Here is a 27,928-nt window from a genome sequence, read left to right on the forward strand (position 1 = left end):
GGCTGCAGAACAAGGAGCATGTGATTAAGGCCCTCCACAGGGCCAAGTTCAAGTTCCCTGGCCGCCAGAAGAGCCACATCTCCAAGAAGTGGGCGTTTACTAAGTTTAACGCGGACGAATTTGAAAACAAGGTGGCGGAAAAGCAGCTCATCCCGGATGGCTGTGAGGTCAAATACATCCCTAATCCTGGCCCTCTGGACAAATGGCGGACCCTGCACTCATGAAAGCCTTGGCGCTGTCCCCTCCTTACTCACACCCACCAATAAGTCCTACTCTCCTGTCAAAAAAAAAAAGAACCACGGCTACAGGCTCAGAATAGAGGAGGGCAGTGAAATACATCAGATACGCCGAGCCTAGGACAGATTTACCTGATAAGTCCTCTGCAATCACAAATTCATCCTTTATAGACGAAAACTCCACCTCTGTCTGGTTACTGGCATTCATGGACCCAGATCGCGGCTCATTCGCATTGTCTTCGGCAACGTCCGTCGGCTGCAGAAATGCCGTGTGGACATCCTGGATATGCGCCTTGAGATCTTCATAAGACGGGGCTCTGAAGTCACAGCCATCGCACTGAAGCACCTCCATCATCTGGGTCTACTCTCTCACATTAGGAACCTGTGGTGGCAGAAGCCAGACGAAACACCTTAAGGCCTGCGCTCATTGCGTACCCCAAGCTGATGGGGCTACAAGTCCATTAATGGAAGAAATTCCAATATCGGCCAATTTCTCTCACTGGACTTTGCCAGATGCAACACTGGCCAAAGAAAGGAAATCAGACATAATAGGGATGGTGTCCTCGACTTCATAACTTCAAAGAAGGGGGAAAAAACCAGGTAAACTTCTTCTAGCTTGATGTATCTGCAAGTGCCATGTGTCAAAAGAAACCCTTAATACTTCAAAAGTTTTAGTAGTCTCTGAATTTCTTGACTGAATTCAAATTTCTTGGTAGGTTAATACTGACTTTGATTCTGGCTGGGACCAGTTTTATTTTTGAACCAGAATCTTCTCAGAAGTAAAGAGGTTGCCCATACAGAAGAAAGGACAAACTTCACTCTTCATTAGCTGTTTTAATACTATAAAACATTGATGTTTTATCACCAAATGGTGAAACGGTATTGAATCTCTGAGTGGCAGTAGGAAAAGCTTTTTATTGTACCTTTTTATTCTTCTACTCTCTTAACTGATATTGCGGTACACCTCCTTCTTCCCTTCCTTAAACAGTTTATTTTTTTTTCATGAGCTAAATGGTTATTTGCTTTTTACTACCTACCAATTATAACCTAACAGCTTCTCCAATCTAATTAGGTCATAAAATATTTCTCATGAGATTCTTAAACAACCAACTTTAGATGACAATCCAGTTTCTAGTTTCAGGTTGCACCTTGGTACCTCGATTTACACTAAGGCAACAGAAACGCACGTGGTTTGGAAGAAGGGCTTCTAAGGCAGGACTTTCTCTTTTTCTACTTCTCCCATTTACAAATGTGGAGTGCATACTTGGCCATAAAAAGCAGTGAACCTGATTTAGAATAAAGTAAAACTTGCCCGGCTGCCTCTGTCCTGCTATTTACTGTGTGATTGAAAGATACAGATAGCTTCACATGAACTCAATGGAGAGGCCCACCATTAAGAAGTTAAAAACGTATTAGAAGGCATAGACCTTCGTATCTTAAGTTGAGATACCCAGTTATTACCTTAATGACTGAGTTACTTCACTGCGCTCATAGCAAACTCTACTGAGTCACTGTAATCTAGAACCAGATGTCCAAGAACAAAAGCCACAAGCCAAATCTTTCGATACTTTGATCGTACAGCAACTTTCTATACTTTTATTGTAAGAGATCAATTATTTCTGCAGGAAGAATAAAGTGGAGAAATCTGTCAATGAAGTGAAAGGAGCTATGGCAGGAGGGTTTTCTCTGAAAGAATGCTCCTGCTGATAGCCTGTGAAAATAACTCCTGGCAAGTCCAGCTCTGGACAGCCTGAGCTTGCAGAGTGAGACACACAGATATTTACCTTCTCCCCTTTCACCCAGCAATTTCTCCTTTTTTTTTTTCAGTAAACCCTGAACTGTGCACCAGAGTTCCTGTCAGCTAACTCAAGCCTCCATATTCCCAGCCACACCAGCTTTTCTGTCTCAGCACCAACCCAAATTGTGTGGAAGAGGTTGCTATCAGCTCTGGATCAAATTACAGCCGTCACCGAGGCCCCACCCCACTTCTCCTTTTCGCACAGCCCATTAGACCTGAACACAAATTTTTCCATAGTGCAGACGACTCCTGCATTTAGAACACTTCACAGCAAAAAAGGCAGATCATCCAGTGTGCGCTCCCCATCCCCCCAGCTTAGTCCTTTCATCTCAGCCAAACAAGCCACAGCTCTGCTGAATGTGTTTATCACACTTTCAAGAGATAGGAGCTCCTGCGTCACTGGAGCTCTAAGTCTCACTAAGCTGCCCTAGTCCTCTGAGCTTTAGGAGCGGCCATTTTAGCTCAGAGCCTCCCCTCTGAGCACAACATGGCTTCTCTGGGATGGATGGTGCCAGGCTGACAGGCAGAGGGAACAGGAGAGGAGCAGCCTGGGCCCCTCCTCTGCCCTCCTCCTCCCAACAAAGAAGGAACTGTTTTCACTCCTTCCCGAAAAAGCAGCACCTTTCTCCTCCTCAAATGTCATTCACCAGGATCTCCGAAGGTTCTTTTATCCCATGACTGATGGGCTGCCTCGTTCATCCCAGCACAGCCCTGGTTACTGCAGGACGTTCCTGGACCAGACCCTGTTCTCCAGCTGCCTTAGGGGGTGGGCTGGAGGGGGGAACCTCCAGAATGCCTTGGCTTCTTGGGAGTCGTCCTTCCACACACAGAAGACATACCATCCGACTCTGCTTGCCAGATTCCAAAGTCTAATGACCTTTGTTAATCACCAGCCAGTCTGTCTGCATCAGCAGACCCTGCCAACAGGCACACCCTTCAACACAAAGGCTGTAGCTATTCCTTTTAAAAGAGGTTCTCTGAAAGCTCCATTGTGCAGCCGAGAGGAAAACAAAATCTCTTCCCTTCAAAACTTCAAGCCTTTAGAAATAATGCAACAAAAGGCTTTCTGCTGTGCGTCTTTTGGAAAGTTTGAGCCTAGTTTGCACAACATCCACCAAGAAAATGACAGTTCTGCCCAAGGAAAGCAGGGCACCTTTGGCATTAAGTCATCCACCCCGAGATGAAATTCACCTCTCTGCACGGTTCTTTAATATCTTGGTGTCTTCCGAAGCTCTTATTAGCAAGGATTCAAACTTCGCTGGATGCAAACAAACCAACGGTCTCCTTATTCTGCTACAAAGGAGATTAAAGGGTTAGGAGATCAGGGAAAAAAAAAGCCACTGATTTGGAAAAAGAAGAGATGATGAAAGTGATTTCCTAATAGGTTCTAGCTTTAATGTTGTTGCAGACTCTACCTCAAAAATAGCGCAGAGCCTTAGAAGAGGTTAATCTCCAGGCTGCTGAGGGAACCAGCGTCTGGTACCGCTGAATGGCCTTCAATTGGATGTCTGCACTGAGACCTCAAAGGAGGATGTAGCCTCCTCTGAAAGCCATTTTGTCTTTGTGCACACATTGCTCCTGGAGACGCTGACAGAAGAAGAAAACAGAAATTGCCAGCATGGCCTAAACAATCAAAGACACAGAAACTTGATGTGTTTATGAGACTGAGGACGTACACATGGGCAAAAAGTGAGAGGAGGAGGAGGAGGAGACGGAACAGGGGAGGAGAGAGACAAAGAAAGCTGGACCTGAGGATGACCCATCCATCAACTCGAGGATGTTTTGCAGCAGATGGTAATCCTCTGAGAAACCAACAACAAAGATGGGAACAAAGATGAGAAATACTCTCTCGCATATTTGACTGTTTCATCAACCGAGAAAGAACAGCAACCCTAAAAGGCTAAACCAGACGCTGAGCTGCTACCAAATGATGATTTAAAGTTAAAAGCCTTGATCTCCTATCTATTTACTTTATTTAAAAATTCTACTGCGATAATGAGACTAGCAGTATTTTTTTTTCCCCACTGACCAAATCAGCAAAATCAAAAGCAGAAGAGGAAGCTTCTGAACTAACTGAAAGAAATGCTATTTCAAAAGGTCATGAGATGAATCTACAAATCAAACAAGCCCCACCACCATCTCCTACTCCCAATGCAATATCTCCAGGCCCCTCAAGGTCAAACAGGCATTGGACGACTAGACTCTCAACACCACCCATGATGATGCCTTGGCAGGCAGATGAATATGGATTCGTTCCCAAATAAGCTAGCACCTAATGTGATTAGTCCTCCTAATGTGAAACCTCTAGACCATACTAATTATCCACGACTCTGCACTACTGAGTGCCACGTGTTGGTTTGTGCAATTTACATTGATAAGTCTGGAGTTTTCAAGAGGTGGGGTTTTGATGGGAAACCCAAAACCCAACTTTCCATATTGGACAAACTCTTGAAGACATATTTAAAGAAAATCCAGAGATCTTGTGAAGGACTGGGAATATACACCTGAGAATGGGGAAAGGGACATGATGGCCACCAGCTGCTCTTCCTCAATCTTAAAAACACCAATTTTGAACTATTTTCAAAACAGAAACAGACTCCCAGACATAGGAAACAAACTTATGGTTACCAAAGTGGGAAGGGGGAGGGAAGGATAAATTAGGAGTTTGGGATTAACAGATACAAACTACTACATATAAAAAAAAAAAAGATGACAAGGTCCTACTGTATAGCACAGGGAACTATGTTCAATATCTTGTAATAAACTATGACGGAAAAGAATCTGAAAAAAGATAGAAGACAGATAGATAAATCGATCTAGATATACAACTGAAAAACTTTGCTATACTTCAGAAAGTAACACAGGGAATTCCCTGGCGGTCCAGCGGTTAGGACTCTGCACTTCCACTGCAGGGTGCGCAGGTTCAACCCCTGGTCCGAGAACTAAGATCCCACATGCCATGCGACGTGGCCAAAAAATAAAAAAATTTAAAAATAAATTAAAAAAAGAGAAAGTAACACAGCCCTGTAAATCAACTACACTTCAATTAAAAAAAACCCACCAATTTTAATTTCTACCGTCTGCCCACCCACTTTCTGTGTTCACAATTTCAGAGACCCATTATGCCTCCATTTTCCTCCTGTGAAGGTGAAAGGGGACAATCCACAGGTTCATCATGTGTCCTCCCCACTCACTGCCCAGACAGGAGGGGAGAAGGGAGGCGCCCTGGGTGTTTGAGGGCACTCCTACAATCCTGTCACCACAACCCTCACCTGGGTCACCTCGGCGAGCACCGTTCTCCGGGGTTGCATGGAGCACGAACACGGTCTTGAAGTCAAAATCCCAACTGTCTCCGGGATGTGTCCAAATGAAAAGGTGCAGGCCTTGCCTGGACCTACCCTGTTCTCTGACTGAAGGACTGCAGACCAGAAATAAAGCCGTGAAGCACCACAGCCACAGGGATTCAAGAGCAACTAATTATAAGCGTCAAAGCCTTTGAGAAATAGAACCAGAAACACCGTAAGATGCTTTTCCTATGTCCACTCCAGAAACCTAGTTTCATTTGTAAGACACTGAACTCCTCGGTTCTCTTGAATCGCAATTCTAAGAAAAGGCTTTAGTGAGCACCTATTGTCTGTGCTTTTCTTACTTTCCTTTCCCATGATTGGAAAAACCAATTATCCAAGGACAGGTAGTGGAATGCATTAACTTCGGAACCGTTCAGCTAGAAAGACAGAAGAATCAGGAACTTAAAGATCATTGTACAAATGTATTTGAGATCGGAAACTGTTGCTATGACGGGGTCAAAGAGCTGCGTGCGGGGTGTGTTGGGAAGTTAACATCTCTTATTTCAAGCCCCAGGAACGTGGTTTGGGAGGAAAGAAGAATTTTCATGCTTAGGATGAAAAATGAGGGGGAAAAAAAATCACTAACTAATCCACTTGTGAGTGTGGGTTGCTACTCTCAGCAACAAGACGTGTTGTACCTCACTGCTTATCGTTTACTCTTGTCATGGTCAAAGTGGGAGTTCTAATAATTTAAAAATCATTTAAAGCATCTTTCTGAACAGGACTGGATCAAGAAATGGAGGTAAAAATCTCCTTTCAGGAAAAGGAACAGTAGTTATGGAATCACACTTACAACTGCAAATATAGACTATAGATACACACACACACGCATGCATATATACGCACACACGTGTATCATAGGGTGCCTGTCCTCTGCACATACATATACACATACATACGTGTGCGTATATATGAAATAATTAATTTTCTTGATTTAATTTGAACTCAGATATGGGCATGTGCCCTCCAAATTTAACACTTCTGTTAGAACACTTTTGAATAAGTACAAATGACATACATACTCTTCCCATGTTATAGTGATTAAAAAAAATAAGCCAACAAAATAAACCAACAAAGAACTTCGAACAACAAGATACCTACATTGATCCCACAACATTTGGTACAACTATAGATCCTGGCTCACCATGTGGTGTCTTCAAATGTCCTATCCAATGTTTATACTGTTTGCTACATGATCTAAGCAGTTCTGTGTACTCTTGGCAATTCACCACACTAATGAAAGGTTTAACATATCAGGGAGGATAAATAATTAAGGAATTCAGAAGGGAGACACAGCTGTTCTTCAAAACCAAATTTTCAGAAGAGAAAGGATTAATTTGCAATCGCATATGTAACCCCCAAGATGAGACTGAATTTAAATAGTAGCAGAGAAATACCACGCGAGCCTGAGTCCTGCCAATGCCCATGTGTGGCCTCTGTTCCGTCTCTGGGACAGAGTCTGAAGCAGGCAATCTGCAGATTAATAACCCCAGTCACCTTCTGGCCAAGGATGCTAGTCTTCAGGTTCTCTTATTTTAGCTTTGTTCTCCTGAATCAAGTTTTCAAGTTTTACAGAGCATGTTGGAGTAATATTTCATAACAGATAACCTCGGGGATCATTATTAAAATGAGATGATCTAATCCAAATGACCAAAAAAATATCAGACATGTAAACAAGAAGGCATTCTGGCTGAGTGACCTGTTATGAAAGCAGGTAGTGAGTGTCTAATACAGAAAGAGATAGTACATACCTTCTGGAGAATTCATGCATTCCTTTGCAATGATATAAGGCTAATTGAGGCCAACAGGCCAATAGGCAGCCTGCCAGCTCTCCTGTCCTTAGAAAAGGAAGCGTGTGATTTGAATAAGGAGATAAAAGAGGAGAGAAGGGACTAGAAAAGAAAGGGAGGAAGCAGGGTGGTATCTCAGGAGCTTTAGACTTCATTGTCTGTGAAGGGGAACCTGCAGTTCACCAGATAACTCCAATTCTGAGAAGCGTCCTGACAATATTCTCCTTGAGAAACAAAACAAAATGAAGACGCCTCCACATGCTAAAATTCTCAAAAGGCAACCATGACAAATGAGATCCCAGCTCATTTTGTTCTTCCAAATGACCGAAAACCACTCTTAGGGTTGAATGAATTCTCTGAGATGTCATGGGTCCATCAGGAAATCCCTTGGAAACTTTGAAGCCATTCTTGCCCGAGCCTGGAGATCAAGAGAGACCCGGTTTTTCTCCTCGAGAGCCAAACCTCACCCAAACCGCAGAGACAGAAAAATCGCCGTATTCCTCTGTGGACTCTTCAGCATGCTGGCTGGGTTTCCACAGACACTTTTCACACTACAAGAACTCTCATTATAAAAATTGTAAAATTAAAGGGAAGTTGCAGATACGCTGCTGGGTCTTCATTACAGAACTGATTAAGACGCAGAGTAAGCAGAAGCTGCAGTCAAAGGCATCTTCCATCTTCCAAACCACGCGTTGAGTAGCTCCTCTGTGGGATTGAAGGCTGCACTGACCACAGGCCTTGGGCATGTCTTCACGGCCAGATCCGTGCCTGGCACGGGAAGGTCTGGCCAACCCCACCAAGTCTCAATTCTACAGTTTCAGTGAATGAATCCAGAAACCATTTGAACAACTTACCTTGCTCTCTATTACCTTCTGAGAGGAAAAAAAACAAAAAACAAAACGAAAGGATCCATGGCTGTTGAAAGTATAACTAAGTTTTGCCAGAAGAACCTCTTTTATTTGAGGAAAAGCCCACAAAAGTCCCAATCTAATCCCTCTGAGATTTGTTCTTTGCCTTGTGATCACGGTTTGCTCAGAAAATTCAGACAAGTCACTTCCTTTAAATGAGAATTGTCCCAAGTCTGCCTATATCTGTGGCACACAAGGCCCTGATGCAATAACCTTTCCAGTCCAATTTCTTACATTTGACAAAATATAACCACTCCATGGTTCCTGATCTAACTACCCCATCAAGATGAAAGCCCTAAGCAGACTGCTTTCTGGAAAGGTAAACAATGGCTGCGCTTGTGTGAATCAGGAATCGTGACCACTTTGAAGTCCTCCTATTCAAGAAGATTGTGATTTTTTTTTTTTTTCTCCTCTTGGCCTCCACCTATAGCAGAAGGCACTGCCCACTGAGATCCATTGGTTCTCCTACCCCGTTCCAAGAAAATAGGAAAAACACCCTATGTTTTTATGTATGGAACTGGCAGATACCCAGGAATTAGGGATATTTTATTTTAAATGATAGCTAAAGAATTTCTTTTCTCTTGCAATCTCCAATCTACTCTCAGCAAGTAAGTTTACTGCTAAAAATCACTGCACCTCAAGAACTTCTTAGCAGAAAGTTAAGACATTTGTCTGCCAACGCAACAGTAGAATTTATCACCATGTGAAAACACTACAGTGGCTCAGGTACTTGGCCAAGCCCCACGTTCCATAAATCCTTAATGAAAATCTCACTTTGCCCAACAAACTTATGTCTTTCAGCTTATTCACTATTGGGCTGCTCAAAAAAAAAAAAAAAGACAAGGATACAGAAATGCCTCTCCAGCAAGTAAAATAATTTATTCCCAGCAGGTGTGATGGCTCCACCTGCCACCTTCACCTTGAACAAGTCTTTCGAAGCCTTTACTTGGATCATTTCACTAAATGAAGAGATTAGATTATGCCAGTCAACCTTTTTGTACAAAGGAGTGTTTTACAAAATTTCCTTCTCATATTTTGAAAGATTTTTTTCTGACTTAATTCACCTCTCACGTTTTATTATTATTCAGAGACAAATAAATGCCTAGTTTCGTCATGGCTGACTCCTCCTCATGCAATTCTGGGCTCAAAGGTTCTATCCTCCAAGGGGCTTTCTCGCAACTCCATCTAATATTAGCCCGCTCTCCCCACCCCCATGAGATCGAGCCCCTATCCACAACTCCGACCACGCTGACTTTCTCTACCACATTACGCTGCCTTATAAGTTCCTTCATTGTTGCTATGATACCTGTTTGTTTGTGCTCTATCTCCCTCTGCTAGAACACAGGCACCCTGATAGCAAGCCCACACCTGTCTATTTACACTGGTATCTTCAGCACTGGGGACAGTTCACACAATGGGTACTCAGCAAATGGGCTGAATGAATGAACAAAGGAATGAATGAAGCAGAGCTTGTGAGTGCTAAGATTCCAATCAAACATAAAAAGATGGGTTATGAGAGTTAGATTCTTCTACTAACCTTATGTTGTCGCAGAGCAGTGGTCCCAACCAGGGGCAATCTTACCCCCACAGACCCCAGCCCAGGGATATCTGGAGACACTTTCGGTTCTCACAACCGGGTCGCGGGGGGAAGAGGGGTGAGCGGTGCTACTGGTATCGAATGCGTAGAGGCCAGGGATGCTGCTAAACGTCCTACAATGCACAGGAAAACCCCCGTAAGAAAGAATGATCTGGTCCAAAATGACAAGAGTGTGGAGGTTGGAAACCCTGTCACAAGTGGTCTCTAGGTATTTTCAGTCTCTGCATATAAGCCACCTGCCTTTATAAGCCTTTCATGTGGTCCTGGCTGGGCAATCTCTGGGCTAGATGATCAGCAAGTTCTCTTCCAGCTCAAAGATTCTATGATTTCATGGTTCAAAGTGATCTTAGTAGCTGCCTTCCTGTCCTATGCCATCACGAGGTTTTTAGTTTTATTTTTCTGATTTGGGTATTTTACTCTAAACTTTTCAAGAAAAATCCAAGATTAAGGAATATAACTGGTCCATCTCTCCTGAGTGATAAGCCCCTTGCACTGATGATGACCCTGTGGGCTTTGTGGGTAAGGGGTCAACGTCATTAAAAATGGTCAAGTCCTACAGTTAGCATGTGGCCTCCAAACTAAAATTTCTATGAAAAACATCATGCACATTTTCTCCTCTCCAACATACAAAATTATCTTCTCTCAAAGTGACGGGGCCCCAGGCTACTCAAAATCACTCTTCAAAGGATGAGTGCCGTGTTCCTTTTGGTTCTTATATCCCCAGGGCCCAGCACAGGTCTGGCCCTGACAAGATCTGTGGGCTGAATGAGTGTACGCATGCCTGCTTTCCAGGAGAAAATTAACCAGTGGTACCGACCCAAACTAAACATATAGGAACCTAAGCAATTCCAGAGAGGATCCACGACCAGAAAAACAAAACAAAACAAAACTTAGCACTATATGCCACTGCTTCCACTCAACTAATAAAGTTCATGAAGCCACATCACAGTGCTTGGCTGACTACTGGGATATTAGGAATTCCATGTCCCCACTTGTCCTTGATATGTGACGAAGTGGCCACCTTGCTTTTCCTCACCATCCAAGGGGAAGGTACTCTGGCAGCATCATTCTACCCACATATTTATAACACTGCTAAGCTCCCCTAAACTGATGTGACACTTGGAATCATCACCTGGGGCTACACTTGAGACTATCTGGTTGCCTTCCCTCCACAAAAAAACCTTTCGATTCTTGTTTGCAAAGATTCTGGAAAGCCTGAGGAAAAATTCTCCCCTATAGCTCAAAACTGTATAAACCGTTTCAGTAGAGGAAAGTATAAAGAAATTAGGTAGGAACAGAGTTATCTCTCCTTGGCTTCCCTAAAAACTATTGAAACAATAAATTACCTGTGCCTTCTTTAACTCAAACAGAAGAATTCACTCCTAAAAGTTAACTATCTGTAAGCTCATTAGTGTCCACTAGAGAGGAGATCTCAAAGACCATGCTGTCCAACGTGGCCCAATATCTTCATTTTTCAGATAGTGAAACTGAAGGTCTCAGGAAAAATAACCTGCCCAAGGCTTCTGGAACATACTCTCTGAAGCAGGAAAAAAAAATCTGTTGAATTCCATAATTAGAGAAAGGAAATCAGCAGTAAAAACACTCTATAAATGTTATTCAGTTCATTAATAGCAATTCACACTTGAAGTCCACGCCCCATATATTCTCACAAACAAGAGTCTTTCTTCACTGAGGAGGCAGATTCCAGAATAACCCCCAGTGTCTCCTCCTCTGCTCAGAATTCTATACTCAGGAGATTAACTGAAAAGGTGTAAAATCCATCATCTGCAGTTTGACTGTTCAAAGATCTTCTTAGGCATGCAGGCAGTGTGCTCCTGCTTTGGAAACACATTTGGAAGACTGAAAGTTGCTGACAAAGGTATACACAGAAGGACGAGATCCATGACACTGAATCATTTTTCCTGAGAATCCAACCTCATGGAATCAGAACAAGGTTATGTAGTAACTTTATGCCCACCAAATCTACCCCATGAGAAACATCATCTTGTTTCTTATGGAAAATGTGTTCTGCCAACAAAGTCGCTGAAGAGGCAGGCTGAATGAGCCTTCGGGGTGTCTGGAAATATCAGGGTCAGTTCATTTAAAATGAACCTGCCTCCTTGTGGCACAGCTAGTCAGTGGCTCAGACCAATAGTTTCAGAATACTGTTGACACCCGATTCCATTTCAAATTACATGTCACATCCTGAAACCAACCACAACTTAGAATATTTCACCACATTTACTAATACATTTATAGTATATTATATTATATATTTATCCCTTATTTATCTATACTCTTAGTAGATATCTATATCCATTTGTTGGACATGAAAAACTAAATACATCCAAAAGGCCAGTAATCATCTTTAACTTTTTAAATATTCCCCATATGGGTCTCTTAGGAAAGAGTCCCTTACCATAATGAAAAGAATGACTCAGAGGGCTTCCCTGGTGGCGCAGCGCTTAAGAATCCTCCTGCCAACGCAGGGGACACGGGTTTGAGCCCCGGTCCGGGAAGATCCCACATGCCGTGGAGCAACTAAGCCCGTGCGCCACAACTACTAAGCCTGCGCTCTAGAGCCCGTGAGCCACAACTACTGAGCCCGCATGCTGCAACTACTGAAGCCTGCGAGCCTAGAGCCCGTGCTCCGCAACGAGAAGCCACCGCAATGAGAAGCCCGTGCACCGCAACGAAGAGTAGCCCCCGCTCACCGCAACTAGAGAAAGCCCACGCGCAACAATAAAGACCCAACGGAGCCAAAAATAAATTTAATTAATTAATTTTTTTAAAAAAAACAATGACTTAGAAATCAGGAGGATGCTGAGATCTCCATGTTTTCCTCCCTGTAGAGTACTTTTACCTACATTTTGAAGATCCACATAATTCCCATCCTTTAAGAAAATGATTCTCAAGGAGAGGTCCCCAGACCAGCAGCATCAGCATCGGCCAAGAATTCATTAGGAATGCGATTTCTCATGTTCCACTCCAGACTCAGTGAATCAGAAACCCTGGGGGTAGGGCCCCGCATGCAATCTGTATTTTAACAAGCCCTCAAGGGGATCCTGATGCTCACTCCAGTTTTAAGATCAAGCTCAAATCTTCCCTCTAGTCCCTGAGACCACCAGCTAGAATGCTGAGTTCCCTTCTCCATCGCGCTGGGAGCCCTACTTATAAGCCCTGTTGATTGAATGAATACGATAATAGCTATGCAGTCTTTAAAGAGCCTAGGAGAGGACTAATGTTTGCAAATATTTCACTTCTTATTTAACGATTAATGGGAAAATACTAAGTTGCAGAACCCAGCATCAGAAGCTAATAAGAGCACATCCATAGAAGACAGAGTTAATATCTGTGAAAGAATGAATACTGTAGCCAAGACAATGCTGATACTGATATTCATCTCCCTTAATAATTGAAGAACGGTTCATGACATGGTGTCCTTGATATTTCTAAAGTGGGATGTGGCAATCCACAAAGGAAAGAATTGAAGTATTTTATACAGAAAATACTAAGAGTTGGGTAAATCCTCAGGACCCAAGACTCTTGAATGACAGAAGGCTTTCATAATAAACAAAATCTTATTAGAAAACATTCAAACTTGGAGTGGTTATTTGATTACCACACTAAAGCTGCAGTGCTGAGTTAAATCCACTCTAAGGATCAACGTCTGAAAACACAGAAGTGTTTGGAAATCCCTCAAAACAAGGATATGTGCTTTAAGCTAACCAAGGGACTTCCAGAAAAAATGGTGGCTAATTGTCTCAAACTTCAAACGAAGTCTTGGATGAAGGAAAAGAGGAAAATGTAAACAAAGAAAAGAAAAAAGACTGGCCACACCAAACCAGTAGATCTATGGGACCCTCAAATCTAAAGCAGGACTTAAAACTTAGAATCACAGAGTTCAGAGATAAGATTCATCAACTGTGTCCTACCTAGGCATCTAACCAGGACCCTTGTAGATTGCTGAAGGCTACAGAAGAAAGGCAGTCCATCCAGACCCAAACTCAGGTTCTGAAAGCAGAATTAAGCAGGATTTAAGGAGCAGATTTAGAGAGATATTATCCTCATTACCTGGGGGCCAAGAGAAAGTTCTGAGTGTTATGTCCTAACTGAAGATGAGTAAGTTAGAAAAAGTGAACTGAGGCCAAAAAAAAGTGCCAGAAAGAAACATGGCATGGAAAAGACCAATGAACAATCTATTTTGAAAGAACGGGGCACAGAAGAATATTATATACAACAATTAACAGAGATACTATAAAAGAAGAGATCAAAGATAAGATGATAAGACAGCAGCATGAGATAAAAGGGAAGCTGGCAGTTGAAGAAAGAAACTGACAACAAAAATAACTACCACTGCAGAACCGATAAATATATTAAAGTAATAAGAGGTAAAATCCACAAACCAGAACCAAAGTTGATAATATGGAAAACAGTCTTCAAAAAAACTGCACAAAATGCAGAGGAAAAGGACAAGTAGATGAAAGCAAGTAGAGAACATGACAGGTAAGAGAGTCTGAAAACAGAGATCCAACATACAGATAAAAGGTATTCTCGAGTAGACAGTAAAACAAAACAGGGCAAAACAAAATATGCTCAAATCCGTGATGGAAAATAACTTCCCAGAAATAAAGGAATGTCTGATGTTCCAGGGAAAAGTAACAGAGAATCATCAAAATTGAGACATCTCGGTAAAGTTACAGTTTTCTAGGATAAACACTGAATTCTACAAAATCAAGATATTTAAAAATTAGTCAACTGCAGGGGGAAAAGTCAGACAGCCACAAACTTCTTCCCAGTAACATTCAATGATAGAGAGCAGTGAATGGATGTCTACAGAGGCTTGAGAAAGAGAGAGCAAGATTAGAGTATTCATTTCCCAACTGAATTCGGAACCATGTATAAAAGTAATAAAAAACACACTTTCCAATCAGCACAGTCAGGGAATGCTGCACTTACCGACTCTTCTTCAAAATCTATTCAGTGATGTAATATATCCAACCAAGAGAAAGTTCAAAATCGAGATCTCAAGAATGGGGAATTTAGAGGTAAAGAGAGGATGTGAACACAGAATCCACTTACATTTAGAACAAAGATTGATCAATTTATAATAATTGCAAAACAAAATTACAATCCCTTAAAGGGAACAATTATAATAATAGATTATTCCATATAATAACAACAAAATTATATAGAACTGGGAAAAATCCTCAACCATAACAACAAAAATAAAGAGGTGGGAGGGATGGATTGGAAGTTGGGATTAGCAGATGTAAACTATTATATATAGAATGCATAAATAACAAGGTCCTACTGTATATCACAGGGAACTATATTCAATACCTTGCAATAAGCTATAATGGAAAAGAATATCAAAAAGACTGCATATATATGTATAACGGAATCACTATGCTGTACAGCAGAAATTAACACACTGTCAATCAACTATACTTCAATAAAATAAATTTTTAAAAATGAACAAGTTAAAAAAAAAGAGGTAGGGGAGGTTGGCATTAGAGGATAAATGTAAGTGGAAGAATATTCTCAACTCTCAGAGGGACAAATATAAATACTCGATAGTATTCTTTCTGAAGTTACTAAATAGAGGTACTAAAGCTAAAAATTTAATTAGTAATAAAAATAAAAATAGACGTTTTTAATCTTTTTTTGATCAAAGCAAACACAGCCCATGTAGTAAAAAACAGAGAACAAAGGAAAAGTGGGTAGAAATATACAAGTATGTGCAAAAAATTAATTAGAATCAAGTATATATGTTAAATCAATAAACTACTATGGAAAATATTCCCAGACTAGACTCAAAAATGAACTCTAATTGCATTTTGTCTACAAGAGATACACCATAAAATGACACAAAATCTTTAAAGTAATAATATGGTAAAAGTATGTCAAGAAAAGTAGGGATCTTGATAAATTTTACTCATGATTAATTCAAGATAAAAAAGCTTGTAAGCTTATCCTTAAATTTTTACAAAAGCAAAAATAAAAAATTTCCACAAATGTAAAGGAAAATAAATTATATTTTGAAAAGTTTTAAAGATGAACATTTAGGGAATTCCCTGGAGGTCCAATGGTTAGGACTCCGAGTTTCCACTGCAGGGGGCCCGGGTTCAGTCCCTGGTCGGGGAACTAAGAACCCGCATGCCGCAAGGCACGGCCAAAATAAATAAATAAATAAAGATGAACATTTAATAATGTAAAAACTTACAATCCACAATGAAGACTGATCGTGAATATTTATGCCCCCCCTCCAACAGCACCAATTGGAGAAAGAAACGAAAAAAAAGGCAATACAAGAAGAGATAGACATAAGTACTTAATATGTTAAATGGAGAAAGGCAACTAAGGATAGAAATAACAGAATTAATAGAATTAAGAGACACATTTCAAATTCTGTATCCTGGAAACAGGAAGCACATTTTCATTTCAAGCAAGTATGAGACATTTACAAAGGTTTTCAAATGCCCATGGAGGTTTACAAGCGTCTCTGATGCCAGAATTAAGAGATTATAAATTACAAATAGGAAAAAGTAGTCTATCATTTCTACTTACACAGCAGCAAATCTAGAGGAAAAAGGAAAACAAAAAATTCCAGACACTTGGAATTTTTTAACATTATTCTAAACAAGTTTGGATAAACAGAAACAAAAACTCAACTACAGAACGTGACTTTAAAAATCTTATGTATGTAAAATGTGGAATTTAACAAAAGCTGTACTTAGAGGAAATTTCATAGCTCTATGAAAATTATAAACAAGAAATAATAATACTTCTTATAAATCAAGAAATAATACTAAATGAATGAAACATCTAACTCAAGGAAAAGAAAAAGGAAGAAAAGACGAAGAAAGAATTTCATTAAGATCGAAAATCAGGAATCAAAAAATCAAAAAACAATAAAACTGCCTGAGTAACCACTTATTTTTTTAAAATGTAATTCTGTGTAAAATTAAATAAAAACCACTATCTAGCCTAACAAGAAAAAAGAGGGGAGGAAGGCAAAACACAAATATAACTAAGAAGCAGAAAATATCCACGAATGTAAAGGAAAATAAAATATAATTTAAAAATTACTATGTACAACTCATAGTTATATTTGTAAACCTAAACGTCATAGATGATTGTCTAGAAACACATATACTACCAAAATTAATCCAAGAGCCAACCCAACCAGAGAAGAGTCTTCAAAAATTCAGTATATCAGAATGCTTTTTAAATTGGTCCAAAGTCTGAAGTGTAAGACTTTCACCAATATATTTCCAAACACATTACAGTGTAGCACAGATATCAAAGCTTACCCCCCCCAAACAATAAATAGTAATATAAAAATAATAAAAGCAGACCAATGCACTTATAAATATTGAGGCAAAAATTCACAATAAAATCCAGGTGCACATTAAAGGAATATCACTCCATGATGAAGTGGGGTTCACTGCAGGAAGGCAGTATTTCAGTACCAGAAAATTTAGGGAATTCCCTGGTGGTCCAGTGGTTAGGACTCTGCACTTTCTTTCACTGCTGAGTGCCCGGGTTCAATCCCTGGTCAAGGAACTAAGAAAGATCCCGCAAGCCACATGGAGCGGCCAAAAAAAGAAAAAAAGAAAGAAAATCTATATTCTACTACATTAGGAAGTCAAAGGAGAAAAAATGATTTGATAACACAGAGGCTAGACAGCATTTGATGATACTCCAGAACCATTTCTAATAAAAATGTTTTAACAAGACATATATATATATATATCAGCAGCATGCTTAATACATTATAAATATTCAAATCAAAAACTAGACAAGGATCATCACTATTACTTAGTACTGCAGAAATCCTAGCCCACGTATTTGAACAAGAAAATAAAGAGAAATAACAATTTGAAAAGAGGAGAGTCTCTAAACTTTATAAGGTAATTCACCTGGGTGTGGGCCCAGGTGAACACTTTCACTTTCTACTTAATGATTTAAAATTTTTTCAACAAGACGTTATTACTTTAACTTTTAAAACAACCATCAGGGCTTCCCTGGTGGCGCAGTGGTTGAGAATCTGCCTGCCAATGCAGGGGACACGGGTTCGGGCCCTGGTCTGGGAGGATCCCACATGCCGCGGAGCAACTGGGCCCGTGAGCCACAACTGCTGAGCCTGCGCGTCTGGAGCCTGTGCTCCGCAACGGGAGAGGCCACGATAGTGAGAGGCCCACGCACCGCGATGAAGAGTGGCCCCCGCTCTCCACAACTGGAGAAAGCCCTCGCACAGAAACGAAGGCCCAACACAGCCAAAAATAAATAAATAAATAAAAAGCACGTTTAAAAAAAAAAAAAACAAAACAACCATCAAATGTAAAGCACTGGAGTGATATGGCACGGTATTGTTAGTTATCAGTGGTTTGCACCTCCGTTCACCAAGTATGTTGACTCTTCTGCCAGCCCTGGCGTTCCATTTTCTACCCAATTAAAGACTCGTTAATGACTCCTTAAGGCAATAGCCTCAGATGATCCCTATGCAGAGATTTTAGGAACTCCAGCCTTAAGGTCAGGAAGATAATTTTTAACTGATTATATCTGCATATAATCGTCTCAAGCAACAAGCTGCTCCACCCATGCATTGAAAAGTCTTTTAGTTCTGTGAAAAGAAAAGCTATACTCTATCTCCTCCTTAAAGGAATTCAAGCAAGTGGAGGAAAACTGTGAGAATGACCTCCTGAAATAATTAAATTAAGAAGCCCGATCCAATGTCTTTCCCTCATAACCATCTGGAAAAATCTCAACCTTGGATCCGTGTAAATCAGTGTTCTCCCTACTCTTAGATTGGTATCCCTGCAAATTCACGGTTTCAAACTTACCCAGTAGTCTGATGTTTACCTGTCTTCCATTCTTCACTGTGTCTAACTGAGAAAAGGAAGAGGTTTCCATCTTCTTTCTTTCCCTTCCTCATCCCCGCGGGTACCCATCCTTTCCCTCTTCTCTTGCCACAATGAAAGGCGTGCTCCACTCCCTTTTAGCTAAGACCTGGGCTCCTGATCAATGCTCTCCTGCCTCACCTGGGAGCTCACCTGGTCTGCATTTTCAATTTCTCTCTGACTACCAGCTAAATCATTCCCATCTTAAACTCTCCTATCCAGGAAGAACTCCCCAGCCCCCGCCCACCACGCACACCACGCACACGTACGCACGCACGCGCACGCACACACGTACGCGCGCGCGCACACACCGCGTCCCTCTGATCTATCTTCTCCCCTGGAAAAACAATATAGGTACAGTCAAAGCCACCTAGGGTTGAATCCCTACTCCATGCCTTATGAGCTATATGAATTCTTGACAAATATTTAAATTCTCCAAATCTCTATTTCCTCAGCCATACAAAGAAATCCACATTTCATAGGGTTGCTGGGTGGAATAATCTGGATAATGAACGTAAAGCATTTGACATAGTAGGAAGATTTAACCATAACTGCCATAATTACCATTAATTCCCCCTTTTCACAGACAAGCTGCTTTCATGCTCCTTACTTCTCCCTCAGTCCTCTACATCTGGCATTTGTAACTACCATTCGGCTAAAACAAACACACCATGGTCAGGAACGACCATGGTCGTTATTTAACTTAACCATAACTTCTGCACCATTCTCCACCATATCCCACTTTTTCCTTGAAATAACTCTCTTCCCTGGATACCTAGGATTCTCTCCACCAGAACCACCAATCTGCATTCATCCTTCAGTCTTACTTTACACCAGGGTTTCTCAACCTCAGCACCACTGACATCCGGGGCCAGATGTTTGTTGTGGGAGGGCTGTCCTGGGCCCTGTAGGATACTTGGCAGCACTCCTGGCCTGTGCCCAATAGAATCCAGTAGCATCTCCCTCCCTCATCATCCCCAGTAGCGACGACCAAAGTGTTTCCGCCGCTCTCACTGGAGACACTGGTGGCAGAATCACCCGCAGTTGAGAACCACTTTCTCCAGAAAACCCTGTCCGGCACTCCAGGGCTGGGTTGAGACCCTTCCTAGGTGTTCCTGAAGCTCCCAAGCATTTTCCACACAGCACTGTCTGCCTAATTGCCTGTCTCCTCACACTGCAGTGTGAGTTTCTTGGCACCAGACACTGTGTTTGGTTCGACCTCAGCCCCGGCCAGTGTCTGGAACCTACATATTCTTCTTCCTCCTGCCGAAAACAAATTTATTATGACATACTTTAATAGATTTTCAAGGTAAAAAACCCCGAGCACACAATGTAAACTTTGATTGTAACATGTATCCTTTTTGAGAAATGTACAAATGTAGGGGAACGTGGGTCTCGGTAGCTAGGAAATAAGGAATCAGGCCGAGCCAATGGGCTGCATGCGTTTGTGCATATATGTATCTATGTGCCCGGCAGCGGTGGGGGGAATGTTGATGGAGGAACTAAGGATCAGAATTAGAGAAAGGCTTTAGCGTCAGTCCCCCATGGCCATGAGTTAGGGGCCTGGCTTGTGGCTGGAGGCTACTCTAAGGTAGATCAGCAGGACCCTTCTGCTGGCCTATTTCCCTCTGTATTCTCAAGCTTAAGTCATCTCCTTCCTAATCTCAATGCTGTCCTTGTCTTCAGACTTCCTGGTTGATTTGGAAATTCTGGAACTTAATGATATGTTTCTACCTGCATCCTCCCTCTCTCACATCCTTGTGCACATTACTATGCCCCTTATACTGTCCCTGCCTCTGGCAATGAAATTTCAGACAAAGAAGAGTGTCCTTACAAAATACCATTTTCACTCATAAAACAGTGTTGTATTCCAGGAGGCTGGTGTATTGGAGGGATGAGAAATGTCAGGATTGAAAAGAACTAACTGGTCTCCAAAAAGTTTATTTCTATGGAACTACTCAAAAAATATAAGTCCTTGAAGACCCACATATTAAAGAGAAATGAGGTCACTGATGGCCAAAGTTCAGCACAGCATAGGCAAAGCTCTCTTGTCTCCAAAGCTAAGAACCCCAGGCATTCAGCTCCTTCGCCTGCATTACAAAACCTGTGCTGCTCCTTAAGGAATTCTTGGGGGAAGCGTTCCTTAACAGGCATAAATAAGTGAAAAAGGAGCTACACATGTAAAGCAATTATACTCCAATAAAGATGTTAAAAAAAAAAGAAGGTTGCACAACAGAATACATGGTCTGTTGCTAGTTAAATAATAATGGCCATAATAATAATATTACTATACAAATATAGGAAAACAATAAGAAAATATATTCCCCAAACCCTCCACGGTGAAGTTTTTTCTGGGGGTGGAGTTAAAAGAACTTTCACTTTCCCTGAATTCCAACTTCTATAATGTTTATTTGTTATTAGTATGTTGGTTTTACGAGCTGGAAATGATTTTTAAACATTTGAGTGTTTTCAGAGAAATAAGTAAACAAGCTAAACAGTCTCCCTTAAAAAAAAAATCCCCAGGTCCAACAAGTCAGCCCACATTTTAGGGAACGTGTGGGTGCGTGATCACTTTGGTGTGTAAATACTTAGTATGTGTCCACATAATAATGTGGGCACGCTAACAAAAGCGGCACAGCCAAGACTGACCGCAGAACACTAACTGCCTATTAGCAGATGGACTAGATGTCAATGCTTTGCTAGTTTTCTCCACGAACTTCAGACAGGACGTATGTCCCATACAATTTGAGAAAGCAAGGTTCAGCTGGAACACACATTTGAACACAAACTTTAATCAATCAATCAGTGGACCCCATTGATGGACCATTCCATCTAATGTTCAGTTTTGTTCCATGAAGCCCAAGGAAGACAAAGACTGTCCTCCAGGGACTGCACCATTTATCTTATACCTCAAAAGAGGTACATCTTAAATGTCCCTCCAGGAAATATTAGAAGCAACATAATCCATTACCCCCCTGGAGATACATGGGACACCAGTCATGACCACCTCATCCCACAACTGAGATAAGGTGGGAAATCTGAGACTTAATGAGGTAAAGTCTGGCTTAGAAGTATCTTGTCATTGCAAAGGCCATTACATCACATATCTAGACGGGTGAAAAGGGAGTCACTGACCTGGAGCTCTCTGCCCTCATTTAAAAGAAAAATCATTTTCAACTGAGTCCAACACACGTATTTATTGACCAGCTCCCATGTGCCAACACCATCCATTTATTGAACACCTGAGTGCCTACTAGGTAGCTGGTATGGTTCTAGACCTGGCCAAAAAAAAAAAAAAAACCGGCAAGAAACATGGGGGCGGACAACAGGCAGTATAAGGCATGCTCTTTCTCATGGAAGTTAAAACATAGTTGGGACAAGACTAACAGAAAAAAAAAAAAAATTAGAGACTGAAGAATTATAAACACTTTATAATGAAGCGTGGACTGTTACGGTACAGTTTCCAAGTACAAAGATGATGAGAACAGCTGGGAAAGCAAAGGACATGGTGGGTCTGTGGGTTTGATAATGAATGTTCTTGAAAGCTAGGCAGCCAGCTGGGTCAGTAGAACTAGCCTAGGTTTGAGCAAAGAAAGATAATAGGATCTCACCCTAGCAGTTAGGATCTAGCTTTATTGCCTACCACCTAACCTCAGGCAAGATACAGAACTGCTTCCTCACCTGTATAATGGGACTAAAAATATCCATCTCATAGGGATGAAATAAGATAACATCGATGGAGCCTCAAATGTCAGATGCCTTCCTCCCTCCCTCCCTTCACTGGGAGAGCAACAGGGAACTCTTATCATCCTTAATCAGGGGAATGTGATATAATGAAAGCTGTGTCCTCTCAAGATTATTTTGGCAGCACTATGAAGGACTTCTGGGGGTAGCAGGAGGGGAGGAATGGGGTGGGGGAGATACAAGCTGCTCAAGCAGCTGCTGAGATGGTCCAGGGATGAGACAAAGTAGGTCTGGACCAGGAAGATGTACTGGAGGTGAGGAGAAGGTGGTCAAGCCTACACAGTATGTAGAAGGGAGAAATGACAAAAGCCAATGCTCTGTGGATTGATCTAATCACCAGGTCACCACTTTCTGACCCATTTAGAGTAACTAATGAGATGTGGTCCAAGCTCATTTTTTAAAACATATGTCAAGAACAGTTCTTCAGTGATCGATGAAAAATTATCCTTTTAACTGCATTTTTAAAAAGAACAGTGCCAGTGAAGGAGTAGAATATCACCCAAGAAGCAACAGTCTTTAGGTTGGAATACTTAACCGGATGGTTCTCAGAGATACACCATCAACCTATGATAATGGTATTCTTATGTATTTTCTATGTAACGAGATAGCAAGGAAATTACCCAGACCTGTACTATCAGAAAGAAATATAATGCAAGCCATGGATGTAGTAATTTAAAATTTTCTAGCAGCCAGAAACAGGTGTAATTAATTTCAATAATATAGCCTATTTAGCCTAATATATCCAAAAGTATTATTTCAACATATAACAAATACAGAAACACATTCATGAGATATTTTACATTCTTCTTCTCCTGAGTCTCAAAATTCAGTCTGAGACTTACAGCGACATCTCCATTCGGACCAGGCACATTTCAAATGCTCAAAATGGCTCAGGGCTACTGTATTGGACAATGTAAACTTAGACAACCTTCAAGGATCCCTCTGAACACAAAGTACTTATTCAATTGAGTTTTCACTGGAATTCACCTTGAGGTAGTCTCTACTGCAGCTGAACATCTGGAGTGAGAGATTTTTAAATGCTAATCTAATCACATCAGTTCCCTGGCTTACAGCCCTGCAATGTCTTCACATTTTCCTTAAGACTAACCAGTTAGGGATCTCTCCCATTCAAGGAGGGTCTGTCACATTAAGTTTTATGGATTATTGAAATAATATCTTGATATCTTCTATACGACTAGAGATACAAAGGTCTCTTAAAGCACAATCTCTCTACCTACATTGTCAAGCTGGCTTTCTAATGCACCAGCCCCAGAGCTGATCAGCTGAAAAACACCTTCGGCCAACGAGGGCTATTTTGAACCTGGCAATTGGCCTGCCTAGCAGCACCCAGCATGGTAGTTAAGAGCATGGGCTCAGAGCCCACTTGCCTGAGTTTGTATACACTTACTAATTGCCTGGTCTTAGTAAATTGTATAACCTTTCTATGCCTCTATTTCCTCGCCTATTTCATAGGATTATAGTAAGGATTAAATGAGATAATACATAAAAATTATTTGGGCACGTTGTCTGTCACCAATAATTCTCAGCCATTATTTTCATGGACTTCTCTGTCTTCCAGAAACACCAGTATCGTGTTTCTCAACAATCTCAGAGAGGTCTGTAGGCAGCATTGCACAATGGAAAGACCACAGCTGACCTGAGTTCACATAGCTGCATTGACACCTAACACGGACGTGACCACGTGCCAGTTACTTAACCTGTCTGGGCCTCTGTTTTCTCATCTGCTAAATAAGAACAACAACAAAATTGGATCCACTGAACAATAATGGTAAAGATTAAAAAACAAACAGAGTAGGTCATCTGGCCCTTAGAAAATATAGTGCCTGCCCTCTCTTGAGTACCACTTACATTTCCCTTCCCCTTCTCCATCAGAGCCTAATGAAACACATTAGTTTGGGAATGAGTTGGGATACATCTCTTCTGAGTGAAGTAAAGGCAAAGGAAAACTCTTGTGACACGACCGTTTACTATTTCAATGGGCATCTGCTGCCTTACCATGTCTTTAATCATCACTAAAATCCATCCTACATAAGCCATAGCAGGCCATCTGGGCCACTGGCTCCGAGAAGGACTATTCTGTGAAGAACATGGGGACTTCCTTCCACAATGAGACATCCTCACAAGGTTAGAGGATGTCTCCTGAATATCCCCAACTTCCTTTAAAAGCCTACAAAGCATTTGTCATTCATGGGTGAGTCATCCATGGTGTCCTGGAAAGGACTGGTCAGAAGACAAGGTTTGGGACTTTGTCCTGGCTTTCAACCAGCTGTGACTTTGGGGAAGTCACTTGACCTTTGTGGATCAGAGAGAGCACATCTGCTTCAGGGAGTTGTGGTGGAGAACAAATTTACATAATGTGTACTGAAAGCCCTAGGTCTCATTTATAAAGAGTTTTGCAAATCAACGTAAGGCAGGGATTTATCTAAACCTGCCTTCCATACTTTTGTGTGCGTTGGTAGCGTATTTTGGAAATTTGCCCTGAGATAGGGAATAGGACTCTTGCTTTATGTTCGTTGTGTCATCTCCTACCTTTTTGCCCAGTTCCAGAGTTAGGAACTGGAGATCCAGACCTCTGACTTTGAGAGCAGGGATAGGATGAGGCAAAGAGGCGAGAAGCCTGGGGCCAGGGTGACTCATGGCTGTGGAATTCATGAACGGGTGGAATGCTCTCTGCATTTCTCTTCCCTGTCAAGTTTCTGGGTTAGCAAGGTACAGATGATACACGGAGGAAACAGGCATATTTCTTTGCGGACCAAATTTTTATATATGCACACACACATGCGTACGTGTGTGTGCACGTGCGCCTGCCTCCAGCTATGAAGGAAGGCCAAGATCTAAGCAAATTATTCCTCTATTAGGTTGCATAAAACCAGAAACCAACATTGTGTTTTAAGAAAAGGGTTGTTGTAGAAATTACAACATCTCTTCTTTTGTCTTCTTCACTGCCTTGGAGTCTGGCAAATTAAACCCCATAAATCCTTTGATATGATTAAAATTTTTTAATAAAAAATGTTAGGTGAAAAGAAAGAACTCCTTTGACAAGCCATTAAAATTCTCAAACATCGTGAGCCTCTGAAGTCATGGTTTAGCAGGTGGGACATGGGGATGTGCAGGTTGTGTGAGAGGCTTAATGATGCCAGCGTTTAAAAAATAAATAAATAAAAAAATACAAAGATGATCCAAAACCTAAAGCAAATAAAGCCTGTATTACACACTCATGCATAAAGCTACATAATCTTCCGTCCAAGTTGTGCTTTTGTTAAATGGATGCCAGGATTATTCTAGAACAATAGGAAAGGACCTCAAAGGGGACATTCCAAATACCTTGTGTGTGGGTTTTCTCACACAGCTGTAGTTGTTACAACTCTATTAAACCAGCTGCTAATAATTTTCAAACGGTCCATTCGTTCTACCAGCGACCTTGGGCCACCACCAATTTCAGACCTCATCTTCATGTCTTAATCAACAGCCTCAAATGGAATCCCCTCCTCTTTCAACAGAGAAATGCATCTCGAAGAAAGATTGTTGATCGCATAGCTTCTTTGTCATCAGGGAATTTGTATAATGTGGAATTTAACCTACAAACCCCAATCTTCCTGAAAGGAAAACGATTCTTCTGAGATTTCCTTCTCTACAGCAAGGTGAAAACAAAACTTTTTTTTTTCCTTTTTTTCCTTGTTTAACAGAACAGAATGCATGGATGGGTCTCTCAGGGCTCTGGAAAACTCTCTTGAATGTGCTTGATCAACAATGGGAACTCATCCAGGGCAAAAAAAAAAAATGCCAGGAAAATATATCCTAAAGCTACTACAGATAAATCTAAGAAAACGTCACCTTCTCTATAATCAAGGGTGTGGCAAGGAAAAGAACTTACACAAGTGATTTCATCTTCAGATGTGATGTATTAATGGGACTGAAGATGATTCGGAGAGAAATCAACACCATGAAAAAAAGAGTGCCAAGACGGAAAGGAATGTCCTTTTCTTAGGCTTGGAACCGAAAATATTTTTCTCTCTCGTGACCATCTTAACTTCAAAAGCAGAAGCAAGGAATGTCAATCCGTATGGAGCTCCGCTGGCCGCGTACTCTGTTTCCATTCTTTCCACCGAGAAGGGGAAAGGCAGCCCGCTGTAGGCCTCTGCCAGGAGAGACGAGAAAAAAAAAAGATACCACTTGTTTTTAACTTTCCGAGGACACAGACAACTCAGGGAGAGCGAAAGCACAGAGATGGATAAAGATGACTTTGGAACGAAGTTGTTAGATTTTAAAAATCAAGAAAGTGGGAGAATTCAAGAAATGTCAGAATTTCCAGTAACAAAAAGCATGGGCTTCATAGTTTGTGTGCTAGGAAAATGCTTTTTCTTTGCCTCTTTTTGTTACTTCTTCAGTACTTTTATTCCAGGAAGAACTTCTCTTCATTACTATAAATATATCAACCTCTCATTTCCTAGAAATCCAGCATCTCCTTTTCTAGTCGGTATATTCTCTGTTCCACCTTCTGACTTTTTACCAATTCTCATCAAATTAGCTTTAAAAAAAATCTTGATTTCCTGTACTAGCCATATTCTTTGTCCAAAAAAAAAAACAAAAGCCTGCCTTATCCTTTTACTCAACCAGAAAGGTACAGAGGATATTAGGAATGCCATTTAGTCTTCAGGAATAAAGATGAAAAAGTGGCTTGGGGCATCTCTTTGTTCACTCTTGCTGGCAAGTTTCCAGGCAAAAGTATTTGGTAATCTCATGATAATTGGACAACACAGCCCATTATGCACTCCCTACGATGCAATATTGTTTCATGTCACAGCATGATGCAAGTGACATGAGCTTTGGTGTCGAGGACAAAGGCAGGGAGTGACCTCTGGGATTCCACAGCAAAGCATATGCCCTCTGACCTGGACACACGGGGCCAACCTGAGACATTCACTCGTACAATGAAGGTAAGCCAAAGCGTGGCCGTGTGAGTGGCGACAAGCCTCAACTGTTTCCCATCACAGATGGTGTTTAGCCTAACCACATAATAAAACAATGTATAACCATGGTTTATGGACACAGAGAGAGAACCATGGAAGACAGATAGGACATCTGATTAAAAGGTTTCATGTCCTGTGCAGTATGCTAGCTTTTTATATGCCCGAAAAGGGACTCTAGAAGTAGATGAACAAATTTTCCTAAAGATGTTTGGGAGACTCTTCCAAACCAAGAGACTGGAAGATCACCAGTGTTCCTGAAAGAGGAACTTCAGGCGTTGCTGGGGTGATGACTGGAATTTCTGAGGTACATACATGCAAATGATGGTGGAACACAGACTGACAACAGATTTGGAGAAGAAGGTCATCCATAGTCTAGTCAGAGCCAGGGAAGCCTTATATATGGTTTTTATTGCCTAAAGAGCTACAGGCCATCACCAGATTTTATCAACTTTTAGGAGAATGTTAAGCAATGATGTATATATAGGTTGCACACTGCAGAAAAAGTCTGGTCTAAGAATCCTGCAGGCATATTAGAAGGATGGCAGAAGGAACATGATCAATGTGGAATCTAGTCTAGAGCATAAAGCATTCAAGGGAAGGGTGATGCCCGT

General features: G+C 41.3%; 1 protein-coding gene and 1 long non-coding RNA gene across 11 annotated transcripts in view; both read right to left on the minus strand.

Moving 5' to 3' along the window:
- The window catches only part of LOC309665087, a 230,806-nt gene that overhangs the window by 151,134 nt on the left and 51,744 nt on the right, over positions 1-27,928 (minus strand). The gene's annotated exons all lie outside the window — the stretch shown is intronic.
- The window catches only part of ZNF462 (zinc finger protein 462), a 147,229-nt gene that overhangs the window by 84,961 nt on the left and 34,340 nt on the right, over positions 1-27,928 (minus strand). For 9 of the 10 annotated variants that reach the window (XR_014266179.1, XR_014266180.1, XM_082471162.1 and 6 more), the window contains exon 2: positions 369-618. Coding sequence is in view for 8 of the 10 variants with exons in the window: in XM_082471162.1 (XP_082327288.1) it covers positions 369-591 (223 nt within the window). In the remaining 2 variants the exon portion in view is untranslated. Of the gene's footprint in view, positions 1-368; positions 619-5,306; positions 18,693-27,928 lie in introns of those variants that run through there. The other variant, XM_082471161.1, reaches the window with a different exon arrangement.

This window comes from Balaenoptera physalus (genome assembly GCF_965194825.1).
Source record: "Balaenoptera physalus genome assembly, chromosome: 7".
Lineage (NCBI taxonomy): Eukaryota > Metazoa > Chordata > Mammalia > Artiodactyla > Balaenopteridae > Balaenoptera > Balaenoptera physalus.